The sequence below is a fragment of the Nannobrachium achirus genome (assembly GCF_963921795.1).
Source record: "Nannobrachium achirus genome assembly, chromosome: 19".
Lineage (NCBI taxonomy): Eukaryota > Metazoa > Chordata > Actinopteri > Myctophiformes > Myctophidae > Nannobrachium > Nannobrachium achirus.
In genome coordinates this window covers 28126831-28154772 of record NC_137826.1, presented here as the reverse complement: position 1 = coordinate 28154772, position 27942 = coordinate 28126831, and the positions used below count along the sequence as shown (strand labels likewise).

General features: G+C 44.8%; 1 protein-coding gene across 1 annotated transcript in view; it reads right to left on the bottom strand.

The window, feature by feature from the left end:
- Window positions 1-268: 268 nt before the first annotated feature.
- The window catches only part of specc1 (sperm antigen with calponin homology and coiled-coil domains 1), a gene marked incomplete at its 5' end in the record, with an annotated part of 86868 nt that continues 59194 nt past the window's right edge, over window positions 269-27942 (bottom strand). The window contains 3 exons of the mRNA XM_080748923.1: window positions 269-384; window positions 9779-9838; window positions 13631-13747. Coding sequence (XP_080605049.1) covers window positions 295-384; window positions 9779-9838; window positions 13631-13747 — 267 coding nt within the window. The 3' untranslated portion in view covers window positions 269-294. The remainder of the gene's footprint in view (window positions 385-9778; window positions 9839-13630; window positions 13748-27942) is intronic.

Here is a 27942-nt window from a genome sequence, read left to right as displayed (position 1 = left end):
ATTTCTAAAGAACAGAAGGATCCTTGGTAACTTGTAGAGTGTTGTGTAGTATGCAGGAAGGGGTGGGGGGAAGGGGGGTGGTCAGAAAGTCTGAAAGGGTAAAAGGTACACAGCAAAATCCTCAGTGTCAATTTAACTCAGACTTTTGACCTAAACTGAGTCATTTGGGTTAAATGAACACTGAGGATTTTACTATGAGGCATCAAGAGAATGGCGTGCTTGGTTGGACCGGGCAGAAAGTGCTGCAGTGCCTCCAATCTTCATTGTCCTCCTAGTCCCCTCTTCCAGCCTTGGTCAGGTCTCAAAGTACTTGTAGATCTGCGCAACGTACTGCATGACGTTCTGCCAATCAGGACGGTCCGTCTGCATCAGTTCCTCAATATCCTGTGTGTTCAGAGAGATGATTATTCATTATTCATTGTTATTATTTATTAACTCAGCAGCACTATGGTGCACACGTCATCCACAACACGTAGAAGAAATATAAGCTACTGGGCGTCTATTTAAAAATCACACCCGTGTGAAGTGAGCAGTGGTGGTGCTGCATGCTGCTGCTGATGGACAGACATAATGTCAAGGATATCAGTATTATTATATTTCTTTGGATATATTCGGGGGATTTTCTTCCTTTATTGATAGCACATAGTGTAGAGTGACAGGAAACAAAGACGGGGGAGCAACACACAGCAAAGGTCACTGGGATCGGATTCGAACCCGCGACTAACTGTGGTATGCGCCTGGACTGCTAGGCCAGTGGGCACCCCAGGATATCAGTATTTGATACCATGAGAAGACACTTGGAAAAACACATAGACATAGACATACACACAAAGTTACGTATTTGGAGCGATTAGCACAGCAAAAAAAAAATCCATTCTGTTAATCTTACTCTCAGAGATAGATTAACACATCAGATTTTTTCGGTGTAGACTGCACTGGCGCAATGTTCTGCCAATGTGTATTTAGTCTTCTCTTGTTCAAAGGCGCTGATGCAAAGCTTTCATGTAGCCGCCCAACATTACCACAGCCAGCGCCAATCATAACAAACAGTGACGACTCAAAAGGCAGAGCAGCCAGCCACATGGCTACCTTCTGTATACACAGTCAAGTCCATTTCTAACTCTGAGTTAAGAAAGATATCTGCAACAAAGCAGAAAGCCTGCAACACTCCAAGTTAGATAAAGTCTTTTTGGTGCACAGCTAAAAATAGCATAAGACAAAGAGGAAGTCGCCAGCACTCAAGGAATCTCCTTTTCACATGATTTTATTTACCTCAACTGAACAGAAGCAACGTACGCGTTTCAACCCACAAGACCCACAGGGTCGAAACGCGTACATTGCTTCTGTCCAGTTGAAGTAAATAAAATCATGTGAAAAGGAGATTCCTTGAGTGCTGGCGACTTCCTCTTTGTCTTAACTCTGAGTTAACACATTTACATTTCTACATTTGTAAATGGATACTAAGGATTTTACTGTGTAGACCTGATGTCCCAAAGGACTGCCATACATGATTAATGGAGCAGGACAGTCACCTCCATCATGTCTGCTGTCAACTGCTCAGCTCTAATGTGCTTTCAATAAACCAGTCTGTGTGCTGTAAACCTGACCCTGTTTCATCAGGACAGCCAGAGAAAAGCTACCCTGACTGGCACCCACAGACAAAATATAAATAAACATTGCGTGTACTACCATCTGTTGTCAAGAGCCACTAGCAGCTATTTTGTTTTTATGAAGAGGACATGGGAAACATTTTGCCTGACATTTAACCCTGACATCCCAATGTAACCTCAAGAATCCTGTGGTAACTGTGGTTTCTTCAAAAAATGTCAACCCAATTAAATGCCTCTGTCGCTCCAGCTCTTCAGGATTTAGAGATGATAATGTTTGCTTTGACTCTTGTATTTCTAAACCTCTCACATGAATAATTTGACTATTTTAGATGAAGGGTCTAATAATAATAATAATAAAATAACTAGAAAGATGCAATTCTGAGAAATTGCAAGTGTGGTTGACGCGAGTCACGAGGAATACGATGGGAAAAGAATTCTGTCTTACCATTTATATTATATATTGTGATGTCAAGTGAAGCATGACCAAAAGCTTCACTTTTCTGTTGTGCAGCTGCCCAACCCGCATAACATCAGAAAGTTTACAAAACACAGGTTCACTTTGCAGGGAAAGAATTCTTGGACCGAATACAATAGTGTGTTGCCTACCACACTAATAATTAGAACTGCACTCTGTTGAAGTGCCAACTTGCGCCTTGTGCACCTTGCACCAGCAGAGCGCTCCATGAGGTGCGCTAACCACTGGCATCACCACTGGAATCACCAGGAATGCTGGGCCCCCATTGGCTGTTTATGATGACGTTGCGAGAAATGCTGGTTGGGCTACAGGCTTAAACAAAGAAGGATGGGTACAACATACATACCCAGCCGATCGCAGTAATTGCATGCTCTGCTGGCACAAGTAATAACTAGAAAGATGGTTGTGTGGTTGCCTATTTATTGCCTAGTTAGCCAGAACGTCATGTGAAGCTCGAACAAACCTCGCTAGCACCCCATGGAACTCAACTACAATCAGCATCAATGACATCACTGATAACATCACTGATGACATCAGATTGTCTATACGGAATACTATGAACAATGGGCTAGAACAATAGTCTCGTTGCCCTACTGGCAAACACACTAACTAACTAGAGAAAGATGCAATTGGAAATTGCAAGTGTGGTTGCCTACTATATATACTGTAAATCCGGATTACCTAGATAGCCAAATTGTTGGGAAAAGGATGACATCACCATGACATCATGGATTGTGTATTCAGGAAAATAATAACTAGAAAAATGAAATTGGAAAATGCAAGTGCGGTTGCCTGGATAGCCAGATCGTCATGTGAAGCTCGACCAATGGCTCAAGCTTGCACCACTCCCCCAACTACACTAGAATCAATGACATCACTGATGACATCAGATTGTGTATCTGGAATACTATGAACAATGGGCTAGAACAATAATCTGGTTGCCCTACTGGCAACCACACTAATAACTAAAATATGCAATTCTGGGAAATTGAGTGTGGTTGCCTATATATTGCAGCTAAATTATCATGTGAAGCTCGACCAATCCTCAAGCTAACACCACTCCCCCATTGAACTCCATGGACTTACTATTTATAGTCTGGATTGTTTATCTAGGAAAATAATCTATCTATAAATTAGGGGAAATCTACGTCCGCATGTGTGTCTGCGCTGACGTCATCCAATGGGAAAACCCTTGGATGACGTCCACGTGAAGTCATCAATCGAGTGATGACGTCATCATCTATCTATAAATGCGAGAAGTCTCTGCGTGTCTGTCTGTCTGTCTGTCTGCGTGTATGTAATCCGCGTATCTCGAGAACCGTTCGTCCCACCGGCTTCAGATTCGGCACGCACGTTCTCCGCCGCGGCGCGGAGTGCAGTGCCCGGCCTCGACCTGACCCGACGCGCGTTTTTTCCGAAACGGCGCAAAACGTTCGGAATCTCCTTATGCGGAGCTGATTGTTGACATCAGGCTGTTCCGGAGGAAATCATGTCATTGTGACATCACTTCATAAAAGGCTCTGACATCACGTACACCACATGACCCCACACTCCTATGACAACACGGGCATATTTACATTGTTCCCGAGTTGGCCAGGGCGCCGACTAGACGCTCGGCCGCCCATCTCCATATATGGGCATAAATGGACGTATCGGCGCAAGCGCTGACTCATTGTGACATACAATGGACGCAATCTCCGTATATGGGCATAAAGGGGACACAGATACAGTGATCTCCATATATGGGCATTCTGACATCACTTCTGCTGACTCAAAGACAAACAGGCAAACAGATGGTCAAAACGGGTCCTACAGAGATCTCCATATATGGGCATATTTACATTGTTCCCGAGTTGGCTAGGGCGCCGACTAGACGCTCGGCCGCGCATCTCCAAATCTCTGCGTGTAATGTGTATGTATCTCTGCGTGTATGTAACCCGCGTATCTCGAGAACCGTTCGTCCCACCGGCTTCAGATTCGGCACGCACGTTCTCCGCCGTGGCGCGGAGTGCAGTGCCGGGCCTCAACCCGACCCGACGCACTTTTTTTCCGAAACGCCGCAAAACGTTCGGAATCTCCTTATGCGGAGCTGATTGTTGACATCAGGCTGTTCCGGAGGAAATCATGTCATTGTGACATCACTTCATAAAAGGCTCTGACATCACGTACACCACATGACCCCATACTCCTATGACAACACGGGCATATTTACATTGTTCCCGAGTTGGCCAGGGCGCCGACTAGACGCTCGGCCGCCCATCTCCATATATGGGCATAAATGGACGTATCGGCGCAAGCGCTGACTCATTGTGACATACAATGGACGCAATCTCCGTATATGGGCATAAAGGGGACACAGATACAGTGATCTCCATATATGGGCATATGGGCATTCTGACATCACTTCTGCTGACTCAAAGACAAACAGGCAAATAGATGGTCAAAACGGGTCCTACAGAGATCTCCATATATGGGCATATTTACATTGTTCCCGAGTTGGCTAGGGCGCCGACTAGACGCTCGGCCGCGCATCTCCATATATGGGCATAACGGGTCCTACAGAGATCTCCATATATGGGCATATTTACATTGTTCCCGAGTTGGCTAGGGCGCCGACTAGATGCTCGGCCGCACATCTCCATATATGGGCATAAATGGATGTATCGGCGCAAGCGCTGACTCATTGTGACATAAAATGGACGCAATCTCCGTATATGGGCATAAAGGGGACACAGATACAGAGATCTCCATATATGGGCATATGGGCATTCTGACATCACTTCTGCTGACTCATTCTGACATCACTCCTGTACTTTGCACGTGTTGAATCTCTATATATGGAGATAACCGACGCATCTCACAAGCCATGGGCATAAATGGACACACGCAAACAGATGGTCAAAACAGATCCTATGACAACAGGTATAATGGGGTTTGCATTAAAGGGCGGGGCATTCATCCCCTATTTACATTGTTCCCGAGTTGGCCAGGCGGGCGGCCGAGCTTCTAGTCATCATAAAAGCCAATGAGGGACCAGCACTCCTGGTGACGTCACCATCAATATGTGCGACCAGATATAAACGTCGTAGAGGCTGATGTCATAATATTGAGGCATACAATACAGTATATAAGGGCCATGAGAGGGGCCATCTATGCCCGTAGCATAGCATATGCCAGATGGGCATAGATGGGAATATGTCCGATAAGCTTGAGGATTGGATTGATGAGCTTCACATGAGACTTTGACCAGACTATAAGTGATTGGTCAGGTTTCACTTACTATAAAACGGGGCGCAAACCTCTAGTAACTATTAAACAACGAAATGTCTGTCCGTCCATCACCGTCAGCCAAAAAAATTTTAAGCGAGAAATGTGTGCAGACTAAAAATGCTATATAAAGCCAAAGTCACTGATGGATGAAACGCAACTGTGTCTGTGTAAATTGATGTTGTTAGGAATTATGTCAACGGTTTGTGTTTTGTGACATCCGACCAGATCTCTGGTCAGCCTGAATAAGATGTGACACAGTTTTTAAACATCACATTTAGTCTGGGTACGAACAAAAGAGAGTTTTAACAGTGAGGCAGGGATATATAAATACTTGAGGCGTAGACAGAGATTGAAAGAGAATATATCGAAACCAAATCTTTCCAGCCCGCAATAGACAAACGCAAACGCCTTCCAATTAACAGTCCAAGTACCGGCAGTGGTGTCCATGAATTAATCTTCCAATACGTAGGTCTCCTGTTCTGAGTTTCCATACGCCTTCACATATCAGGTTCTCCTCCATGAAGACATGAAGAGGAGCCACAACGACCTCTAATGTCAAATGATGAGCAATGGACAGCGCCCCTCATCTTCCTTTGTAAACAGCCAGGAACGAGGAGACACAGACCAACCAAGATCTTGTGAGGACTTCATCTCAGCCAGGAGAAGTACAGAAACATCTGATAACTTACACAGGAAGGAAAACCTCATATGTGAGAAGGGCTTCAATGAGGTATCGACTCTGAAGAAACACCGGCGTGTCCACAGTGGAGAAAAACCTTTCCAGTGTAAACAATGTGACAAGGGTTTTCACCTGAAGACACACCAGCGTACCCACACTGGAGAAAAACCCTTTGTGTGTAAACAATGTCACAAGAGTTTCAGTAAGCTAGGCAACCTCAAGACACACCAGCGAGTCCACACGGGAGAAAAACCCTTTGTGTGTCAACAATGTGACAAGGGTTTCAGTAAGCTAGGCAACCTGAAAACACACCAGCGTGTCCACACTGGAGAAAAACCCTTTGTGTGTTAACAGTGTGACAAGGGTTTTAATCAGCTAGGTTACATGAAGAGACACCAGCGTACCCACACTGGAGAAAAACCCTTTGTGTGTAAACAGTGTGACAAGGGTTTTAGTGAGTTAGGTACCCTGAAGACACACCAGCGTACCCACACTGGGGAAAAACCCTTTGTGTGTAAACAGTGTGACAAGGGTTTCAGTGTGTTAAGTAACCTAAAGTCACACCAGCGTGTCCATACTGGAGAAAAACCCTTTGTATGTAAGCAGTGTGACAAGGGTTTTAGTGAGTTAGGTACCCTGAAGACACACCAGCTCTGGGGAAAAACCCTTTGTGTGTCAACAGTGTGACAAGGGTTTCAGTGTGTGAAGTAACCTAAAGACACACCAGCGTGTCCATACTGGAGAAAAATGACACAGTCCTTTTATACCAGCTTGGGCCTTGTGGACTAGCCTTGCCTTGGGGGTGGCCGTAGCTGAGTGGTTAGGGAGCCTGCCTGGGGAGCCAGAGCTCCTGGTTGTCGCAGGTATGATTACCAGTCAGGCAGCTATGTGTCGATGTGTCCCTGAGGAAGACCCTTACCCCCTAATTGCTCCCCGAGCGCCACATATGGCTGCTCACTGCTCCTAATCGTTATAGGATGGGTAAAATGCAGAGAATACATTTCACGTATATGCAAATGTACTGTGACAAACAAGTCCCCAAGGCGTGGGGCCTATATTATTGTGGGCTCGCCTGAAAGGCGAGAACACTATGTTATCTTCATTATTTATTTACCAAGTTCCGCCACAACAGTACAAAGGCTGGGCCCTTAGCCAATGAGGTGCAATTGAGGTGCGGAAAAACATCTGGGAATGGTGTTAGCTGGAGTATTGGTTGAGCTTCACATGACAGTTAGCACGCTGCAGAATATAGTCACGAGCGAGCCCACACTGTTTCGTAGGAACAGTATTTCTAGTTATTATTATTATTATTATTATTACTCTGAGCCACCCCACTCTTAACTGGTGAGTAGTGGTGAGGTGAGTCTGATAGGAAAGGTTAAGCAGGACCCTAATTAGTTTGTATCCTGTATTGGAGGAAGGCAGAAGTCCTTATATGGACCCAACACTCTATCGTAACTAGTAATAAGAAAAGATGCAATTGGAAATTGCAAGTGTGGTTGCCTATTTATTGCCTAGATAGCCAGAATGTCATGTACAAGCTCGACCAATCCTCAAGCTTGCACCACTCCCCCATTGAACTCAATGCAGGACTTTTTATAGTCCGGATTGTGTATCCAGGAAAATAATAATAACTAGAAAAGATCTCCATATTTGGGAAAAGTTACATTTTTACATTTTCCCATTCAAGTCAATGGAGAAAATTAATTCACAGATACATTTATATAAATTAAACTATATAACGTATCAGACGAGTCCCGATGAAGCCGGTCGATTTGAAATATGGCCCAAGTGTGTGCAACACCGAAACTATGGTAGGAGTAGTGCTGCAAAATAAAGTTTATCCGGAAATAAAGTCGGACAAGTGCTATAGTCAGGGCAACCACACACTAATAATAACCAGTAAGACTCCCTAATCGGGAGATAAGCGACCGTCAGGTCGCAGCGTGAATTTAGGGAAAAATCTGTAGGAGCAATGTCCAAAAATGTGTTTGAAAAAATTGGCCAGATGGTGGCGCTATATGGGACAGATCCATGTTGATGACATGAGTGTAGACATACTGTGTACCGATTTGCGTGATTTTAGGGCAAAATCTGTAGGAGCAGTGTCCAAAAATGACCTAGAGGAAGCATGTTAATTGAAAAAAGTAATGGACCCAGAATTGAGCCCTGGGGTACAACAATGGGGCCTGAGAAGATGAGGTCCCCCCAATGATCATGAGAAGCTAATAACAGTGTGAATCCCATGTTGATCTTGGTCGCTTGGATGTGGTCGGTCTATGACGTAAATTATCTACAGTATGACGTATGACTATCTGACTCCCATTGTCAAATTAATCTTGCATATTAAAAACTGATGTGAAACATTTGCATAGAGGTACTTCCATTGTTCTAAGTGTTCACAAGACCCCCTTAAACCCCCAGCACTTCACTTCAGATATATGTCTTCCAACGCACCCTGATGTTCTCTGAACACCATCTGGGGAGTTGTACAATGAATATTTATGTTGTGTTTTCAAATTATGTGATCTAGAGGAAGCATGTAAATTGAAAACAGGAAATGGACCCAGAATTGAGCCCCGGGGGACACCACAGGACAAGGGGGCCTTAGAAGATGAGGTCTCCCCAACAGTGTTGTATTGGTGATTTAATGTTAGGGGGGACGGTATTTTAATGACTTTAATCGCTTAACACCTACCCTACTGGAGTTAACAGACCATTGATGTGCACCCAGACTCGCCCCAATGTTAATGCAGGCTGGTGTGACACCTACAGCTTTTGAAAACGTTGTTGAGGTATGAATTAAGGTTTGTTTTACATCGATTATGTCTGTGCGTGTAACATAGACAAACCCACTTATAGACGACTCGCCTCCAACAGAGAAACTCTGTAAAAATCCTCATACAGCCAGTTATCATAAAAACACCTCAAAACAGCAGAGGCGTGCATGCTCGTGCATGGGTGTTTCTGTGTATGACCCAGTGCATGTGCAGTGACCCACCTGTGATGACATCCTCTGATAAAACACCACTGAAAATAAAGACTGTGGACATTTCTGGTGCTTTTCTGGTTTCAAGTTAATCCTACAGTAGTGTGCAAAGTCTCCCACATATGCAATGTATACTTTATGCAGCAGTTCTCTACTGATCAGTGTAGTTGACATTCTGCCTTTGGAAGTGAGTTTTCAGAGAGGTTTTCATGCTGATTAAACTTACCAAGATAATAGACATACAGTACAATAATGTGCTCTCTGAATTCTGTACCAGGCTAGATTTTTGCTTTAAATTAAGTAAAATCTTCTGTACTGAAACACAGTGCTGTTGCCCAATGTCATCTGACAAAATTGCCTTAAGGCCATTCCTGTGCTTAAGCTTAAAGCCCCATTCATACTTTGCTTGCTGCACGACGTTGTTGTGTGCCAAAAATAGCAGACCTACAAGCTCACAATGTGAAGTTAGATGCAACTCGTTGTGACCCTGCAGGTTTAGTATGTTCGAGATGCCATCATGTGACAGAGCATAAATTCGGCTTAATACTGAAACCAAATTTTCTGCAAAGTATTGTGTGTGTGTGTGTGTGTGTGTGTGTGTGTGTGTGTGTGTGTGTGTGTGTGTGTGTGTGTGTGTGTGTGTGTGTGTGTGCGTGCGTGCGTGCGTGCGTGCGTGCGTGCGTGCGTGCGTGCGTGCGTGCGTGCGTGCGTGCGTGCGTGCGTGGGTGTGTGTGTGTGCATGTATATTGTCTCACCAGGGAGGGTTTGATGCCAATGCTCTCGGCAGCCTGGAAAGCCAGGGTTAGATTCCGTCCCTGGAAAGAGAACAAACACAAGTTTGCATTTCAACAAACTGCTATTATGACACATTAATGTATGAATGCTCATTCATTGAATCATGACTCTATGACTTTACTTAAAAGTTGAGGGAACATTGCTAATGCTTACAATTACTGTCTCTAATCTGAAATATGAGCCCTGCGTGGTACACAAAAAGCAGTGGTAAGGGCAAACAAAGACAGTAATGGTTATTAGAGGATTAAAGAGAATATACTAGGCAGAGGCTAGATGTTTTTGGTTATCAGAGTGTGCTCCTAGCAAAGTCACTCAACAAGAGTTGGTTCCCAAACTTTTCAGGTTGAGACCCAAAAGAGAGATTAGATTTTTGCCCGGGACCCGAAGTAGTGAAAATAGCAGATCTGGGGTGCCCGCTGGCCTAATGGTCCAGGCGCATTCCACATAGGCATTGCACCATAGGCATTGATGCCTGACGGCGTCGCCGGTTCGATTCCCGATCCGGACGACCTTAGCCGCATGTCACTCCCCATCAGTCTACTGTCCTATCACATAAAGGCATAAAAGCCCCAAAACAAATCTTAAAAAAAGAGAAAATAGCAAATCTACAAGCGCACAACTCGTCGCTTCATGCCGTGTTGCAAGTGTGTAGATCAGCTATTTTCACTACTTCTTGATTAGTATTATTCTTTTTTAAATTATGTACTTTGTTTTTTTGTTTTTATTATGTATTAAAACAATCTTTTAAATAGCCTATATACATTTTCTTTTAAATAAATGTATTCTTTTATATTTTAATGTAGGAAAAGAAAATGGATTTTTACTTGAGTCGTGACCCATGAAAAACAGTGATTAAGCCAACATGGTCCTGCTGAATTATTAACAGAGATGGGCTCCATAATGTCTCTGTCATCAGCTTAATGTTACACGAGAGAGAGATAGGAACTGTGTTGTTTGTCCATTTCTCTGCATATTACATATTCATTATTTCAGGTCAGTCAACAGTAAGACATACTGTATTATGTTGTACTGGTCTCAGGCTCATGTACTGAAGGGAAGTATGGGACCTGTAGAGATGGTGAATCTTTTGACATTTGGAGGATTTGACAGACCTCTAAATTGTTTGTGTATTTGTCAAGAAACAAAATAAGTGTAGGCCTAAATGTAAGCCTGGAGAATGCCTCTTTCTACACATTTTCCTAAAAGTATCCACCTAGTTCACTTTAATATTTCAAAGCAAAGTGAAAGTAGAATGTGTTTTACCATCTTGGAGCAGGTTTCGTAAATTCAAGATATATATTTTTTTTTATCAGCTCGCAGGGCTGATCAGTGAACTGACGCAACACTTTGACACTTTTGCAACACTGTCATAACACTTTCTCAACACCTTTTCCGCATTGGCTCAATGTCCTGACGCAGTGCCCAGCTAGCCTCATCCTTTATGTCCGTTTCTGACCTCGTCTGTGAACTGTGGGCCCCTGTAAATGTCCACGTTGCTGATGTGGTCCGCCTATGTGACACCAAAAAGTGCCATTCATAGCAGTCTTGTGTAGACACCATCCAGGAGCATTTCCTGCTGTACTGTGAGCGTCCATGTCTCAGCCCCATACAGCAGTACTAACTCCATTGTAGTTATGAACAGCTGCCTCTTGAGGTCATCTCCCAAGTCAGATTTCCACACTCTTGTGATCCCATGCAGGGCATTCCAGAAAAGTGGCCTCCAGACCTTCAGGTCATGCTCTGTTGAAGCAGTCCAGGCACCAAAATATATGAAGTCCTCGACTACCTCAACCCGCCGCAGTGGTTTTGTCCACCGTGTTAAATGCCCAAACTGTTTTCTTGGTATTGAGCTTGAGGCTGAACCTCCTGCACTCCATTTCTACTGCCTTCTCTCTTCCTTTCTCTGCTGTATCCAAGACTAATGCAGAGACTATGTAATCTGCATAGTCACGGTTGGTAATCGTGATTGGATGTACTCTGTGCTTGGTCTTTCTCTGGACCAGTGTCTCTCCCTGCCATTGTCTCTCCCTGCCACTGCAAGTCTCAGGGCATGGTTCATTGCTACAATAAACAGGAAAGGTGTCACTCTGTAGGGTTCCCGTGAGGATCTCACTCTTTAGTGTCACCATTGTGGGTCTGAACCTTGGCTCGAGTCTGGATATAGCTTTCCTCTATCTATGAACCATCTTCTCATGAACACAGTAGGCCTGGAGAATGTTTACGAGTTTCCCCCGGTGTATGGTGTCAAAAGCTTATGGAAATCGATGAAATGTTCACCGATGACAAGTTCTGCTCCCTGATTCATCTCTTGAACCACACTGGCATGGAAGATGCACCTGAGAATGTAATACTTAATCCACCTTTGATAATTTATATGAATGAGTGAAAAATGTTCTTTAGGAGTTTTGAATCATAAACCTTCTGTTTATAAACCCATGAACACCTCTTGAGCCACAGAGACATACAAGTCATGAAGGAAATACTTAACCTTTAAGAATTTAGATGCTGAGAGTGATCTTAACAGTGGCATTGAACCAAAAACTTTCACATCTCATCAACCACAGAGTCATGGAACACTGTTTAGTGCTGCTTCAACCAGTGACGTAGCTGCTGAAATAGCTAAAGATATGACAGAAAGGCCTTGGTGTTATTAGAGACCTTGCTCTACTATAATGACGAATACAATGAAACACCATGACATGACGTTATTACCACGACAAGAACCATAGTTTCATAACCAGTTTACACATAACAAACACCGTTATGGCGAGGGAATAAACCTGTAACCTGTAAAATTTCTGTCTGTCTGTCTGATGTCTGTCTGATATGCCCGTATGCAAGCTTGAGGATTGGTCAAGCTTCACATGACATTTTGGCTATCCAGACTATAAATAGGAGCTCTCTAGGCGTGAGTGGCCTGAAGGGCCGCGAACTTCCAGTATTCAATAACACAATAAACAATAAATGTCAGGGTGTACGCCATGAGGCATGCTATTCCTTATTCATCCAATGACACACCCCAAGATGCTTTGTAGACACAATTTATTGTGAACAAAAACACACATGACAGTGATTAACAAGACAATAATATACCAGCCATAAAGTTCACTTTCCCTTCTAATGCATGAAAAGAGAAAGTTAAATGTGAGGTTCCTCTAACATTTTAACAGTCATCGCATTCTTTCACAATGAGTATAACTTGTACCCTGCACTTCACAGATGAAAACTATTAAACTAGTTGAATCAGGGTGCAACACAATACCGTCAGTCTACATGTGTGGCTAGGACCATATCTTCGTTTTTTATTAACATGACCTCATACTGTATTTCATGCATAGTTTGGGGGCTGGGGTTAAATAAACAGTAATAAAGAAGTGTTATCTTGACCTCAGTGTAATATGTGTGTCTGACTCACAGTATGCTCTCTATAATTTCACAGCGACCCACGACACCCACACTAACTCGAACCACAAGGGAGATCCCAAGGGGGTGCGTAGCTATGACGGCGCCAGAAAGCGCGAACAAGTGTGTGTGAAACATGAAATGGAATCTGTCGGTCTGTGGCTGACTGGGTACTTTAGGTGGTTACTACATGCTAATGCATATATGGAAAGAGGATGTACGTGGGTGTGCAGTGGATCCATGCGTGTGTGGGGCTGGGTGGCTGATACATACAGTACAGTATGTTGCTTTAATACAGAGATCAGGTCAGCTTATAACAACAACACAATAGTGAGAGAGAAGCTGCACTACCTGTCATGTCTTAATAAAAACAAGAAACATAACCTTGCTGAGTGAGTGTCATTTGTTACCTTGTCTTGACTGATGAGTTCCTGGTAGGGAATGTGAGCAGGTAGGTAGGTGTGGAGCAGAGCGCAGAATGCCAGGCCATCACTCCAGCTGCTGCTGAAGTTGGTCACATCAATATTCTGTGGACAGAGTTACACACATAAGGGATAGGCAAATACTGAGAGAGAGAGAGAGAGAGAGAGAGAGAGAGAGAGAGAAAGGATTGATTGATTGAAGACTTTATTAGAAGTTTGCATAGGAAAAGGTACAGTTTCATGACGGTACAGTTCACTGGTACAAGGTCTACTAAAAGGAGATCCATGAAAAGACTAAGCTTATTTCCACTGGAAACCATTTAAGTATCTCATATAACATTGAATGACAGACAAATAGAACACAGTACTATGCAGAAGATATGTAAAGAAAAACAAAAAAGAAAACAGTAAGTCTAAACAAACAGTATATACAAAGAAGGGGCAGGGGAGGGTAGGGTTGGGCTAGGTTCATTTTTTACCAGTTGCGAACGGCTGCTGCCTGTAAGTGGTTTTTTAGGGCAATTTTAAAGGATGCTAGTGATCCACACTCCTTTATGGCCTTCGGTAAGGCTTTCCACATTTTGGTGGTATAGCAGAAAAACGGGTTTGACCCTTTGTTGGTTTTGACTCTGGGTTGGAAGTGATCTGTGGCGCTGCCTCTGGTGTTGTAGTTATGGACATCCTTAATGTTTATAAAGTATTTTGACAGGTACTTGGGTATCATAGTGGTGTAGTGTATCTTGTACACCAGGCCCATTGCAAGTTGCTGTACTCTGTCATCTACTCTGAGCCACCCCACTCTTAACTGGTGAGTAGCGGTGAGGTGAGTCTGATAGGGAAGGGTAAGCAGGACCCTAATTAGTTTATTTTGGGCTGTTTGGAGTTTAGTTTTAAGGGCTTGTGGGGCGTCACGATACCATACGTGAACTCCGTAGTCAAATAGGGGCTGGATTATTGCACCAGCTATGGTCTTCAGTGTGTTGAAATTGACCATTGGGGCGATCCTCTGTAGGAAGCGAGTTCGTTGGTTGATTTTATTTATTACTTTAGAAGTCATCTTTTCGCTGGAAAGATTAGCTTCAAGGATACATCCTAAGTAAGAGATTTCGTTTTTTCGTGTTATGACCTTGTCACCCACTTTGATTGTGAAGTTATCGACTTTATTGAGGTTATGATTTGTTCCAAAGAGGATGGACTCAGTTTTTCCCAAGTGAATTGATAATTTATTATCGTTAAGCCATGTGCAGATCTTACTTAGTTCAGAGTTAAGTGTCTTTTCAACCTGCAAGTGGTCCTTGCCCGAGACTAGGAGAGCCGAGTCATCCGCGAACAGGAACAGATTGCAGTCGCAAGCAGATGCCATGTCGTTCACGTATATTAGGAACAACAGAGGCCCCAGTATGCTACCTTGAGGAACACCACAGCTTACTGGGAGGGGGGGGGACAGGGTACCGTTAATCTCCACCACCTGTTCCCTCCCCACCAGGTAAGATTGCATCCAACTCACTGCTGCGCTGTCAAGACCGATGGCTTTTAGTTTCTCAATCAGAATAGAATGATTTACGGTGTCAAATGCCTTCTGGAGGTCCATCATGACCATGCCGCTATATTTGCCGTCATCCGCTTCGCGTTTGATTTGGTCAGTCAAATAGAGAAGGCATGTGTCAGTGGAATGAGATTTTCTGAATCCAGATTGGAACTCGTAAATCAGATTATTCTCATCAAGATATTTTGCAATCTGTTCGTAGACTATTTTCTCCATGACTTTGGATATGGAGCTAAGAATGGAAACGGGGCGGTAGTTTCCAGGGTCTAGTTTGCTACCTTTTTTATGCAGGGGGGTTACTTTTGCTAGTTTGAAGTCCTGGGGGACATGACCCTGTTCAATGGAAAGGTTAATTATGTGGGTAATGATTGGAGCAATGGTGGCGGCTGAATCTCTGAGAAATCTAGCTGGAATTTTATCAAGGCCAGTGGCCTTGTGTTGAGGTAGGGCACTCAGTTTCTTAAACACTTCATCAGTTGTCACTGTGACAAGTTTAAAACAGTTTTTTCTGACGCCCAGTTTTTTGTAGAATTTTTTAACAAATTTTACACCATACCGCCCAGATGGGGCAACCAGTCTTTCGACCAGTTTACGGGCTGTGGTGGTAAAGGTTTTGTTAAGATGGGTAGCCACTTCACATTTGTCAGAAATGAGAGCTTCGTCCGTTTTGATGTTTATGTTGTGGCAAATGGTTTTAGGTTTTAAGCCTAATTGGTTGTTAAGCAACTTCCATAGGTCTCGTGGTTTGTTTTTGTATTCGTCGATTTTTTCGTCGATGTAGTTTTTTTGGGCGGATTTGACTAGGGCGGTTGTCTGGTTTCTAAGCTTCTTGCACTGAGCAGTAAGATGTTTGATTTGTTTATTGAGGTCATGGTTGAATTTTTTTCTGAGCTTTTTGCAGCACTTTCGTTTTTCATCGTACTTTTTGTCTCTGAGTTTAGCTGATTCGGCAATATCTGAGTTATACCATGGCTGTTGGCGGGCTTTAACCCTGGTGGTATTCAAGGGGGCCACGTCGTCTAGAGCATCGGTTAATTTGGTTTTAAAACCACACCATGCTCCTTCGACATTTGTACACTGCAGTTCTGGGGTAAAGTCTGTACTCGCTAGTTTGTGATTAAGAGCCTCACTGGAGTAGTTCTTAAGGCTTCTAGCTACGACAGTTTTGTGGCCACTAGCCTTGGGTTTGTGTATTTTTCGCGTAGCGTAGATCATGTAATGATCACTAAGACCGCATACAATAGCCCCGCTAGCGGTGACTTTGGACTTGTCAGATGTTACGACGAGATCTATGAGGGTTTGGGAGTGCTCTGTCACCCTGGTGGGTACGGTGACCAGCTGAGTGAGGCCATATTGATTACATAACCCATTAAAGGACTTGAACAGGGGTGCTTCTTTACGCAAAACATCCACATTCCAGTCGCCCAAAATGTGGTACTCAATACCGTCCACCTTTGTTAAGCTCTCATTAAACAGCTCAAAGAAATCATTCTGATCAGGTGGTCTATAGACAGCGCATATTAGTATGTTTTTTGCATGTTCAAAGATTACCTCAATCCATACAGTTTCAAGAGAACTGTGGTGTAAGTCTGGACGGGGGATAAAATTGTAGGACAAGGCAGGAAAGAGTGATAGAGTTACAGTTACAAGTAGAAAAGATTGCATGCCATGATTTGCAGTAATGACCTTGACTGTAATTTGTACATGCTATCTGTACATACAGTATGTGTAGCTATCCGTCAAAAAACCTGTATCTAGAAATGTGCTCAGAAGATTACAGATGATCCCTGGAGGATCCTAAGGAGCCATAGAAGCACTGGCATCAACAACACACACGCACGCGCGCGCGCGCACGCACGCACGCACGCACGCACGCACGCACGCACGCACGCACGCACGCACGCACGCACGCACGCACGCACGCACGCACGCACGCACGCACGCACGCACGCACGCACACACACACACACACACACACACACACACACACACACACACACACACACACACACACACACACACACACACACACACACACACACATAATTATGTTACATGCCTTGGCTCAAACCTACAGTACATTGTCTCCACGGCTCTTTAACAAGTAAATCAATATGACAGCCGGATCATGCTGGAATGATTGGAGGCTTTCAAGATTTATTACTACAGAGTGACACATCCCTCAGAAACCTCTGTCTGTCCTCTTTCTACCCCCAGAGTAGATAGAACATGCACCGCTGCACGTCCTATGTATGTGTGTGTGTGTGTGTGTGTGTGTGTGTGTGTGTGTGTGTGTGTGTGTGTGTGTGTGTGTGTGTGTGTGTGTGTGTGTGTGTGTTTGAGTGTGTGTGATCCACAGAACACTGTCACATCATAGATTATGTTTGGAGTCTCTGATAAGCATGGACAGATCTCTGGACGAAGACTTCCTCCGTAAACCATTGTGTTGCCTCAGTCTCCCAGTTGGATAGAGAGCTATTTCCGGTGTTTCCCCTCCTTATTCTTCACATGTTTGACAAGTCAAGAGGCAATGTGGACAAGGCCTGTGGTCTGTATGGGGCTGGGGGGAGACTGGTTTACTCTCCTGGGAGCATGTGTCTGTCAATACCTTGTTAGCCCTGACCCCCCAGTGGAGACTGAACACTGCGGACTGTCTGACCCGACAGGGGGTCATTTAGGTCAAGCCCTGATGTGGGTGGTGGAGGTGGGGTGGGTTGTACCCAGTGCCAAGTAGCCACCAAGCCTTAGTTCCAGGTCACTTACATGTCACAGTAGTGATGACAGACAGAAGGAGAAGCTATTGTGCGGCAGCAGACATTGTTGTGAACTAAGTGGACCTCTGTCGTGGTCCTAAGAGTTTGCCTCTTTTACGGGTTATGGTGAGTGATGGTTCAGTTGAATTACTTCTCTGTAGGAAAGCAACAGGCTCTGAGAACAAAATGACACCGGGCAGTCTCACACGACTCACAGGAATGAAGTGTGTCAAGCTATACAAATATACTGTATAGAGGGTATGCATCATCATATGCCACTCATCTAGACTGAGTGGCAAAACATAAAGCATGAAGCATTGGAGTTTGGAAGCGCTCGTTGGGAAACTCCTCCTGACTCCTCATTCCTACTGACTCCTCATCATGACTCCTACGGACTCTGTATTTTGCCACTCAGTAGGCGTTCCTGCATAACTTCCAGATATGATGATGTCACATGCATACCCTCTATACTGTACATACTGTACGTACAGTACATGGCTGGAAGATATGAGTCATGACAGATAGATAAGGACAGGAACAGACTGTGTGCTGGGAATACAAGCGATGTGGTAAAGGGAAAGACAACAACATAGAAGACACATCATATTCATCTTGTTTCATTCTATGGCTGAAATAGATGCAAAATAGAGTGACTGGATCGAACATCTACAAGCTCATACATAACCCAGTGTGTGTTGTAAGCTTGTAGATCTGCTATTTCTGGTGCGCGACACCCAAGCATAAAGCAGGCATTAGAGGCAGCGCAGGCTGGAAAGCTGCGCTATCTGTTATGACTGCAAGGCAGACCTGTGTAGTCATGTCAGACCACATTCTTTTCATAACTCCCCCCTCCGCTCACTTAGCTGGCTCAGCAGCAGCCCTGGGATGGGGCTGGATGCATGTACAGAATGACACACACACACACATACACATATAAATTGGACTCAGACTGACATGGACAATGACAAATGAGCTGATTAAAGGGTAACAGAGGTGTGTGTGTGTGTGTGTGTGTGTGTGTGTGTGTGTGTGTGTGTGTGTGTGTGTGTGTGTGTGTGTGTGTGTGTGTGTGTGTGTGTGTGTGTGTGTGTGTGTGTGTGTGTGTGTGTGTGTGTGCGTGCGTGCGTGCGTGGGTGCGTGCGTGCGTGCGTGCATGCGTGCGTGCGCGAGTGCGTGCATGAGCTTTGTGGGGGGGCATGTTGGGATGGTTTGAAGAGAACACATAACATTCACCCAGAGCTGCTCGGGTGAGGTGAGGGTAGAAGAGGAGGGGAGTTAGGAGAGGAGAGAGGAAGGGTTTAGGAGGTCTACTAGGGGGGGACTAAGGGAGAGGGAGAGAGAGAGAGAGAGAGAGAGAGAGAGAGAGAGAGAGAGAGAGAGAGAGAGAGAGACACACATGAATGCTAAAACAGCACTGGACAACAACAGCTCTCTGGGAGCCGGCTCAGAAAAGCAAACACGGCATCAAGCGACAGGAAGTGTCTCACTCTGCACAAAAGGCCTATCCACTCGCTTTTGGCCTACTCGCTTTTTAGAGACCCATGGAGGAAGAGGGAGAGAAGGGGGGCAGTGAGAGAGAGAGACTCGAGACACAAAGCGAGAGAGAGAGAGGGGGGGGGGGGGGTAACACTACACTCATATGTACTTCAGCAGGGAGAATACGGGAATGTTGAAAAATATTTAATTTATCTACATTTGCTTTTATCCGTCGCCAAGCGGAAAGCAGATAAGATCTGTGATAAGCCTGGTGATTTAATTAAGAATTAAGAAAGAGTCGTGAAAACTTCAGCAGCTAACAAAACACTGCATAGTAAAGTGGCACACTATTGAAGCATTCAGTGCTACAGTCCACCACAGTACTTGCTGTACAGCCCTCTTCACTCAACGTGTACTGTGGTGGACTGAACAGTCCCAACATCACCAGTGCTTGTGTTATCCAGTAGCTTTGTATTGCTGCGCTCCACAACAATGTCCAGTCAGTATGATCATTCAATACCAGTCAGCAAACTATTAACAGCCATAAGATGCTTTTTTGAGCGGTGGTAAACCGCTCCATAGAGTGGCTGGGTGTGTGTCTGTAGCCATTTCTCCTCAGCGTTTTGCCATAGCATTGTGTGTGTGTGTGTGTGTGTGTGTGTGTAGCATAGCCTGTACATCCTAGACTTAAATCCTAGTCTGAAGACGTTATGCAAGCACGACCACCGATTACTTCACATTGGGTGTGATTTTTTATTTAACATTTTAAATATGGACAATGGATGCTAATCATTTCTATAGGGATATAGGTATCGAGACAGGGCTATGATGACTATGTATTATTATTAAGGACTCGTGCAGCAACGTTCTGATTATGCAGCAATTGTTTTAGGGAGACTTGTAAAGACACTGTTAGTGTTACAATGGTCAAGTCTACTGAATCCTGTTTGGACAAGTCCTTTAATCCATGATATTTATTTTTAAGGTGATAATAGGCTGACCTTTGATTGTGTAAAGTGGCTGCCAAAATGACTTTTTTTTCTAATGATTACTCACACCATGGAGACTTGAGTTCAATATTCTTTTTGTATTTGTCGCATTTTATTACAATTTAACTCAAGTCTCCATGGCGTGAGTAATCAATAGAAAAAAGTCATTTTGGGGTGAAGAACTACTCCTTTAAAGTTCAAGTCTGAGTCCATGACTACACCAAGGTTTTTGGCTTGTTTACAGATTACAGATTGAAGCTGGGCACTTTCCTTGAGTCCAAAAACAATTACTTGTCATTTGTTCAATGCATTTATGCTGTGTTTCTATTGGACTATTAGTCCTCTGGTGATATTATATTTGTGTAGTCTGCATACAGCACATTTTGTTGATTTACTTAATGTGAAAGTGGAAGCATGTAGATATTGAACAGTAGTGTCTCTAGAATGAATCCACCCAGTGGATAAAGTTGGAGAGTCAGGGTCCATGTGTATTTATGGTTGTATACGCACTGATGCCGTAATAGGTGAGATCTAGGCTTGGAGATGATTAAAAAATCATTAATCTTTCCGGTAGGTACGCTACGAGATTGGCCCGTTAGAAAGACGCAATGATTACGAAAGTGGCGATTAAAGAGATGCAAGGTTATCTTGGCAGCGGGAACGGGAGTGGGGTGATTGGACATTCACGACCTTTGACTGTCATTGTTGCGGTAAAAGAGATTATCTGTTTGTTAGGGGCCCTGGGGCTCCGGCCCGGGACCCCAAGAAAGTGGCACCCAGGCCCTTCAAGCCGTACCAGCATGACAACCGCCACAAGGACCGTCAGCACCAGGAGAAGCGCAGAGGGTCTGTGGGATCAGAGAGACAGCCATCTCCAACTCCTGCTGTTGCTGACAAGGCTGACCGCCAAGCCATGCCGCCACCTCCATCTCCACCAGTTGCCCAGGTGCCCGTGGGCATGCCACAACTTGCATATTATCCGATGCAAGCAATACAACCCCTATATCCAAACCCAGGCTGCCCCCAGCCAGCTCCAGCCCCAGCTCCCACTCCACCTGTGACCTCTGCCCCCCAGGAGGGCAAGAGTGGGAAGCGAAAGGAGAAACGACACTACACTTCTCGCCGCTAGAAGAAGAAGCCAAGTAAAGTTATGTCCTGATATAATCCTTATATGTTAGTGTGGAAAAAGGGCATAAATATATATTGAAATACTTGGTTTAGTAGTATAAAATGCATATATACATTGTTGTTTGTGTAGAAAAGTTCTCATCATTTTATAATACATGAGAAGTAGGTTTTTAGTCAAAAGAGCTGCTGTTTTTCTCATATACTGTATGTAATGTGTGTTTGCAACAAACATGGGACATTCTCACAAGCACGAAAGTATGCCTTGGCACACTGCCAACACAGCTGCATCTACAAGACGCTCTCTGTCTGGGAAACCAACCTGGGACTGAGCGTGAGTGAGACAGGTGCCCGTCCCTCCCTAACGTTCGGGCCGTGCTGTTATCTCTTATCCGAGATAAGAGATATGACATCCTGGGGGAGAGCGTGTTTCCCAGAGGCTTCTGAAACTAGGGCGGACACTCCCCAATCTCGAATGAATAGGGGAGCCCTAGCCTCACCTTGACCGTCTCCATTGCGTCAGGCTGTGCATGAGAGGGCATGTACGTGCACAGATGCGTGACAACGTGTGTGTGCTAAAATATGTTCTGTGTGTAAATCACGTCACTGTGACTGCAACGGACTACTGTTTAAAAGAGAATGCTCCGTGTCTATTGTTCTTCAGTGTTGTTTTTTAGTTGAGTTGTTGCAGCTATCCCCGGCCCGTTAGGGGTCGGGGATGGACCTGTTTGTACTTAGTGCAATTTCTGCACCACTTGTTCCTGTACTTAGAGAGAGTTTGACTCTGTTTAGTTGAGTACTTATATAGTACTTCTTTTGTTAATTTTCATCGCCAATTTCTGTATTGGTGAGCTTATAATTTGTAACTGTTTTTATTTCACTAAAGCTTTTTTATTCACTTTTGCTTGGTGTCTGTCTGAATTCTTTTCAAGAGTTAACAACTTTTTAAAGGTTTGACTTTCTCTCCTTCCCTACGGGGAAGGCTGCACTCATGGGAGGAAGGTGTTAAACACCTCCAGGGCACTCGAAACCATCTCCTGGCTGTGGGACTGATTGAGACTTTTGGTAAGATTCAACAAGAGTATTAGGTTAAAAGTCTTTTCACCCTATCAGAAGCCAACTCAGCGCGTGCTGAGCTGGTGGGCGAGCTTGACAGATAAAGCACAAATCTCCAAAACCCCTAACCGGATGAACTGATGTTCACTCTGGACGGTTTGTGCTAATAAGTTGAGCTGCGTCTCTCCCGAGCCCTTGGCGAGAGAAGCTACAAGTTCAGACTCACACTTTACACTGTCTTTGTGGTTTTGCATTCTCCATTCAGACCTAAGGTCTACATTTCTAAAGTAAGGTGCATATCCTGGTCTCTAAAATAAACAGTCGCTGTAGAAAGTAATAATATTCACCAGTTAAAGAGGGTCTCATTGATAGCTCAGCTTTCATTCAGAGAAGTGTATTTATATTAGTGTTAAATAAGTATATGTAATGTAAATATGTAAATATGTATATGTATATGTGTAATAGTAGGTTTACACAAACAAGGAAGGTTATTAAACCTGTTTGTGAACTTACATAGGTTTACACAAATGGGAAACTATTTGTGAACTTAGTACACCTACATAGGTTTACACAAATGGGAAACTGTTTGTGAACTTAATACACTTAATGGGTTTACACAAATGGGAAACTGTTTGTGAACTTAATACACTTAATGGGTTTACACAAATGAGAAATTGTTTGTGAACTTAAAGGTGTAGTGTAGTGACAGTGTTTCATTTTAAAAAGATCCGGTAACTTCTTGGGCTTAGGACCTGGGAAGGGTTCCGGGCGGCGTGAGGAGTACTTTAAAAGGTGGAAGGGGTATCTAGTAACTCAAGCTCATTACATGGCGTCCCTGGGTGGGCATTGATTGATTATTGATTATTGATTAGTAATTGATTAATTAAATTCGTGTCCACTGCCACATAAAGAATAGCCGAGAGACCCTTGGAATATAGTTATTTACTACGGAAGTAAAGGATAGTTAATATTATCAAGGCTTAAGTGTTTTTATTCACAAAACTCCCCAGAGCGTCGGAGATTTTGAACAGAGTGAAGTGGAGGTCTGTGAGCGCAGCAGACGGCCAGTAATCGGTATCTCCATCAGGAACTAGATAAACTAGCAGTTGAGAACATCTAATAATATTATAACGACTTTGCGACCAACCTAAGTTATTTGGGCATGGACTCCGCCAATCCCACCGCCGCAGACAACGCTCCCTCGGGAGCGGTCGGCGGGGCGAGCCCATATCGGCTCAGCTTAGGTTGGAGAACTCGGTAATAGTACATATTGACCAAGTTCGCAAGACCAGGTGAGCACTGAGAAATGGCCGAAGCTTCGGGTTGTAAACCCCTAGTTAGGAATGGAGAGGTTACGCCAGACATGGGGCAGGTAACTGTTGGTTCTCGTAAGGAGATGCCCTTTGCCTTGGAGTTGCCAGACATGAAGTGTTGATCTGTGTAGCGCCAGGACGGTCCCCTCCAACTGGGGACAGTGGAGTTGGAAAGAGTGCCAGCGCCTGGTTAGGCGTATCCTATGGTGTGGTGAAGTTGGCCAGGGAAGGCTTCATGCAAGCCTCTCATTCGCCCTGGTGGCGAGGCCTTTACCTTTGGCCCCAAGGAGGGGCCCAGGGGATGTTGAGCATTGGTTTGCCCGCGGTGCTACGTCCTGTATGGACTGCATCGTCCTGGCAGCCTATCCTGTTATGGCCGCTGAAGCTGTGGTCAGATGTTCTTGCTCATGGTTGGGCATTGCCCTGGCCGAATGCAAATGCCAGAGGGGGTGTTAGGGGTCCTGACTGTGACCCCAAGAATATGGCCCCCTGTCCTTTTAATCCATATGCACTATTTGTACTGCATAGAGAGAGAAATACATGCTTTTGCACACTGCTGACAAAGCTGATCTGTGTTCATGCATCCAGCTAGACAAGGTGGCCTTGAACTAGGGTGACACCTCAACACAGCTGGCCGGCACTAATGAGCTCTTATCTCTTATCTCTCAACGGGAGATATATTTCCCGTGGGAAGAGAGAGGAGGAACCCGGAGGGAGGGGCACCCGCTCCCTAGGGAGGAGCTATGGCCTGAGGCTCTGTATATAAGGAGCTCCTGAAGGCAAGCTCTCGTCACAAACGTCTGCTGACCATCATATGGGACACTTCTCAAACCTTCCTATTTCTTTGTGGAGAATTGGAACCTGACGACGACCTAGACATGGCCAGCGAAGGACAAGAGCAGATCATCTCCATTTGCCTGGACGACATGGATGATGACAATCTTCTTGCTAATAACTCTGGAGATACAGGCTGTCCAGGCTGTGTCAGCGGCTGCCCAGCCTGTCCAGATGAGCACATTATTGATTTGCATAATAGCAAACACCCGGAGAACCAGATCTCTGGATATCTCCCAGAGGAAGATCGGAGTGGTGCCTCCACCCCGGCTCCAGTGGATCAACCAGCGGAGTCCTCTGTGCCCATTGCGGGTGCTGTCTGGAAGGTGGTGTTTCCCTCACTTCTGGGGGACCTCGCTGACGATGAAGACTACGAGATGCCCAGGATGCAGCTATATGGCATCAAAGGCAACAAGATCAACGACGATGCCCTGAAGGTTCCTCAAGTTTGGGAGCAGATCGCGGGCATCAGACGAGGACACCTGTCCAACAGAGAGCCGTTCCTGACACCTACTTGGGAAGACTACGTGTTACTGAAAGGCTACTCCATCAAGAGATTGGTGAACTATTCCCGCCTGATAGGAGACAACTGGCGCTCTATCGTGCCTGCATGTGTAACCATCTACAGGGTGATGGTGAGTTCTCTGCGTTACCAGGCGGGCCAAGTGTGGGCCACCATTGAAACTCAGGGATCAGGGCAGAATCGCTTTGGTTGCCTGGAAGCCATTTTGGGAACTCGCATAGTTCGAGGAAAATGGGAGAATGGACAAGCAGGAATCCGGGATGCCTACCGAGATCCTGCCATATACCCATCTGATGCTGTTGCAGCTGCCATTGAGGCGAAAGCACGAGGGGGTCTTAGGGGCCCTGGGGCTCCTGCTCGGGACCCCAAGAATGTGGCACCCAAGCTATTCAAGCCGCAAGGCAAGAAGGCCTCGAGAAAGGAGACCCAGCCCAAGGCTGAGACAACTGAGGCCAAGGGTTCAAAAAACGGAGAGCGGGGAGCCACCAAAGGGGCTCCCCCGAAGAAGGCTCCAACATTCCTGCCTGCAGGAGAATGGGCCGCCCTCCCACAGGAGGAGAAGGAGGCAAGGATAGCCCTGAGAGCGGCAGCGAAAGCCGCGCGCAAGGCTCAAGAACAGGACCCACCTGACTCCGTGGTGGCTGCGGATGAGAGGATCCAGGGTGCCAGAGGGGGTGTTAGGGGTCCCGCCTGTGACCCCAAGTATGTGGCACCCTGTCCTTTGAGACCCTATGCGCTGTGTCTGCTGAATAGAGAGAGAGAGACATGCTTTTCACACGGCTGCTGTGTGTTCGTGGAGCTCGACAAGATGGCCTTGGACTGGAATGACTCCTCAGCGCAGCTGGCCAACGCTAACGAGCTGTTATCTTTTATCCGTGAACATGAGATAAGACATCCTGGGAAGAGCGTGTTTCCCAGAAGACTTCTGATGCAAGAGCGGACACTCCCCAGTCTCGCATGAATAGGGGAGTCCTAGCCTGACCTTGACTGTCTGATTTTGCAAAGATGTGCGTGTTAGGGCATGTACGTGCACAGGCGCGTGACAACGTGTGTGTGCTAAAATATGTTCTGTGTGTAAATCACGTCACTGTGACTGCAACGGACTACTGTATAAAGGAGGCTGCTTCGTGTCTCCTGTTACTACTAGTCTGTGTTGTTTTTTAGTTGAGTTGTTGCAGCTATCCCCGGCCCGTTAGGGGTCGGGGATGGACCTGTTTGTACTTAGTGCAATTTCTGCACCACTTGTTCCTGTACTTAGAGAGAGTTTGACTCTGTTTAGTTGAGTACTTATATAGTACTTCTTTTGTTAATTTTCATCGCCAATTTCTGTATTGGTGAGCTTATAATTTGTAACTGTTTTTATTTCACTAAAGCTTTTTTATTCACTTTTGCTTGGTGTCTGTCTTAAGTCATTTTTCAAGAGTTAACAACTTTTTAAAGGTTTGACTTTCTCTCCTTCCCTACGGGGAAGGCTGCACTCATGGGAGGAAGGTATTGAACACCTTCAGGCACTCGAAACCATCTCCTGGCTGTGGGACTGATTGAGACTTTTGGTAAGATTCAACAAGAGTATTAGGTTAAAAGTCTTTTCACCCTATCAGAAGCCAACTCAGCGCGTGCTGAGCTGGTGGGCGAGCTTGACAGATAAAGCACAAATCTCCAAAACCCCTAACCGGATGAACTTATGTTCACTCTGGACGGTTTGTGCTAATAAGTTGAGCTGCGTCTCTCCCGAGCCCTTGGCGAGAGAAGCTACAAGTTCAGACTCACACTTTACACTGTCTTTGTCGTTTTGCATTCTCCATTCAGACCTAAGGTCTACATTTCTAAAGTAAGGTGCATATCTTGGTCTCTAAAATAAATAGTCGCTGTAGAAAGTAATAATATTCACCAGTTAAAGAGGGTCTCATTGATAGCTCAGCTTTCATTCAGAGAAGTGTATTTATATTAGTGTTAAATAAGTATATGTAATGTAAATATGTAAATATGTATATGTATATGTGTAATAGTAGGTTTACACAAACAAGGAAGGTTATTAAACCTGTTTGTGAACTTACATAGGTTTACACAAATGGGAAACTATTTGTGAACTTAGTACACCTACATAGGTTTACACAAATGGGAAACTGTTTGTGAACTTAATACACTTAATGGGTTTACACAAATGGGAAACTGTTTGTGAACTTAATACACTTAATGGGTTTACACAAATGAGAAATTGTTTGTGAACTTAAAGGTGTAGTGTAGTGACAGTGTTTCATTTTAAAAAGATCCGGTAACTTCTTGGGCTTAGGACCTGGGAAGGGTTCCGGGCGGCGTGAGGAGTACTTTAAAAGGTGGAAGAGTACTCAGTAACTCAAGCTCATTACACTGTTATACTGTACTTTACCTCAGTGTTGCCCACTCTGACCTATGACCTACTGAAGTGAACTATGATGTGCATACATCCTATAGCCTGCACCATCCAGCCTCACATTATTACAAGTTAAAGTAATGTCTACAGCCTCCCCTTCCTCTACTTGATATGTGAGTCAATGTGACCCTCCATTCCTTTCATAGCGGGGGGTCCAATCCTGTGTGTGTGTGTGTGTGTGTGTGTGTGTGTGTGTGTGTGTGTGTGTGTGTGTGTGTGTGTGTGTGTGTGTGTGTGTGTGTGTGTGTGTGTGAGAGAGAGATTCCCAGACA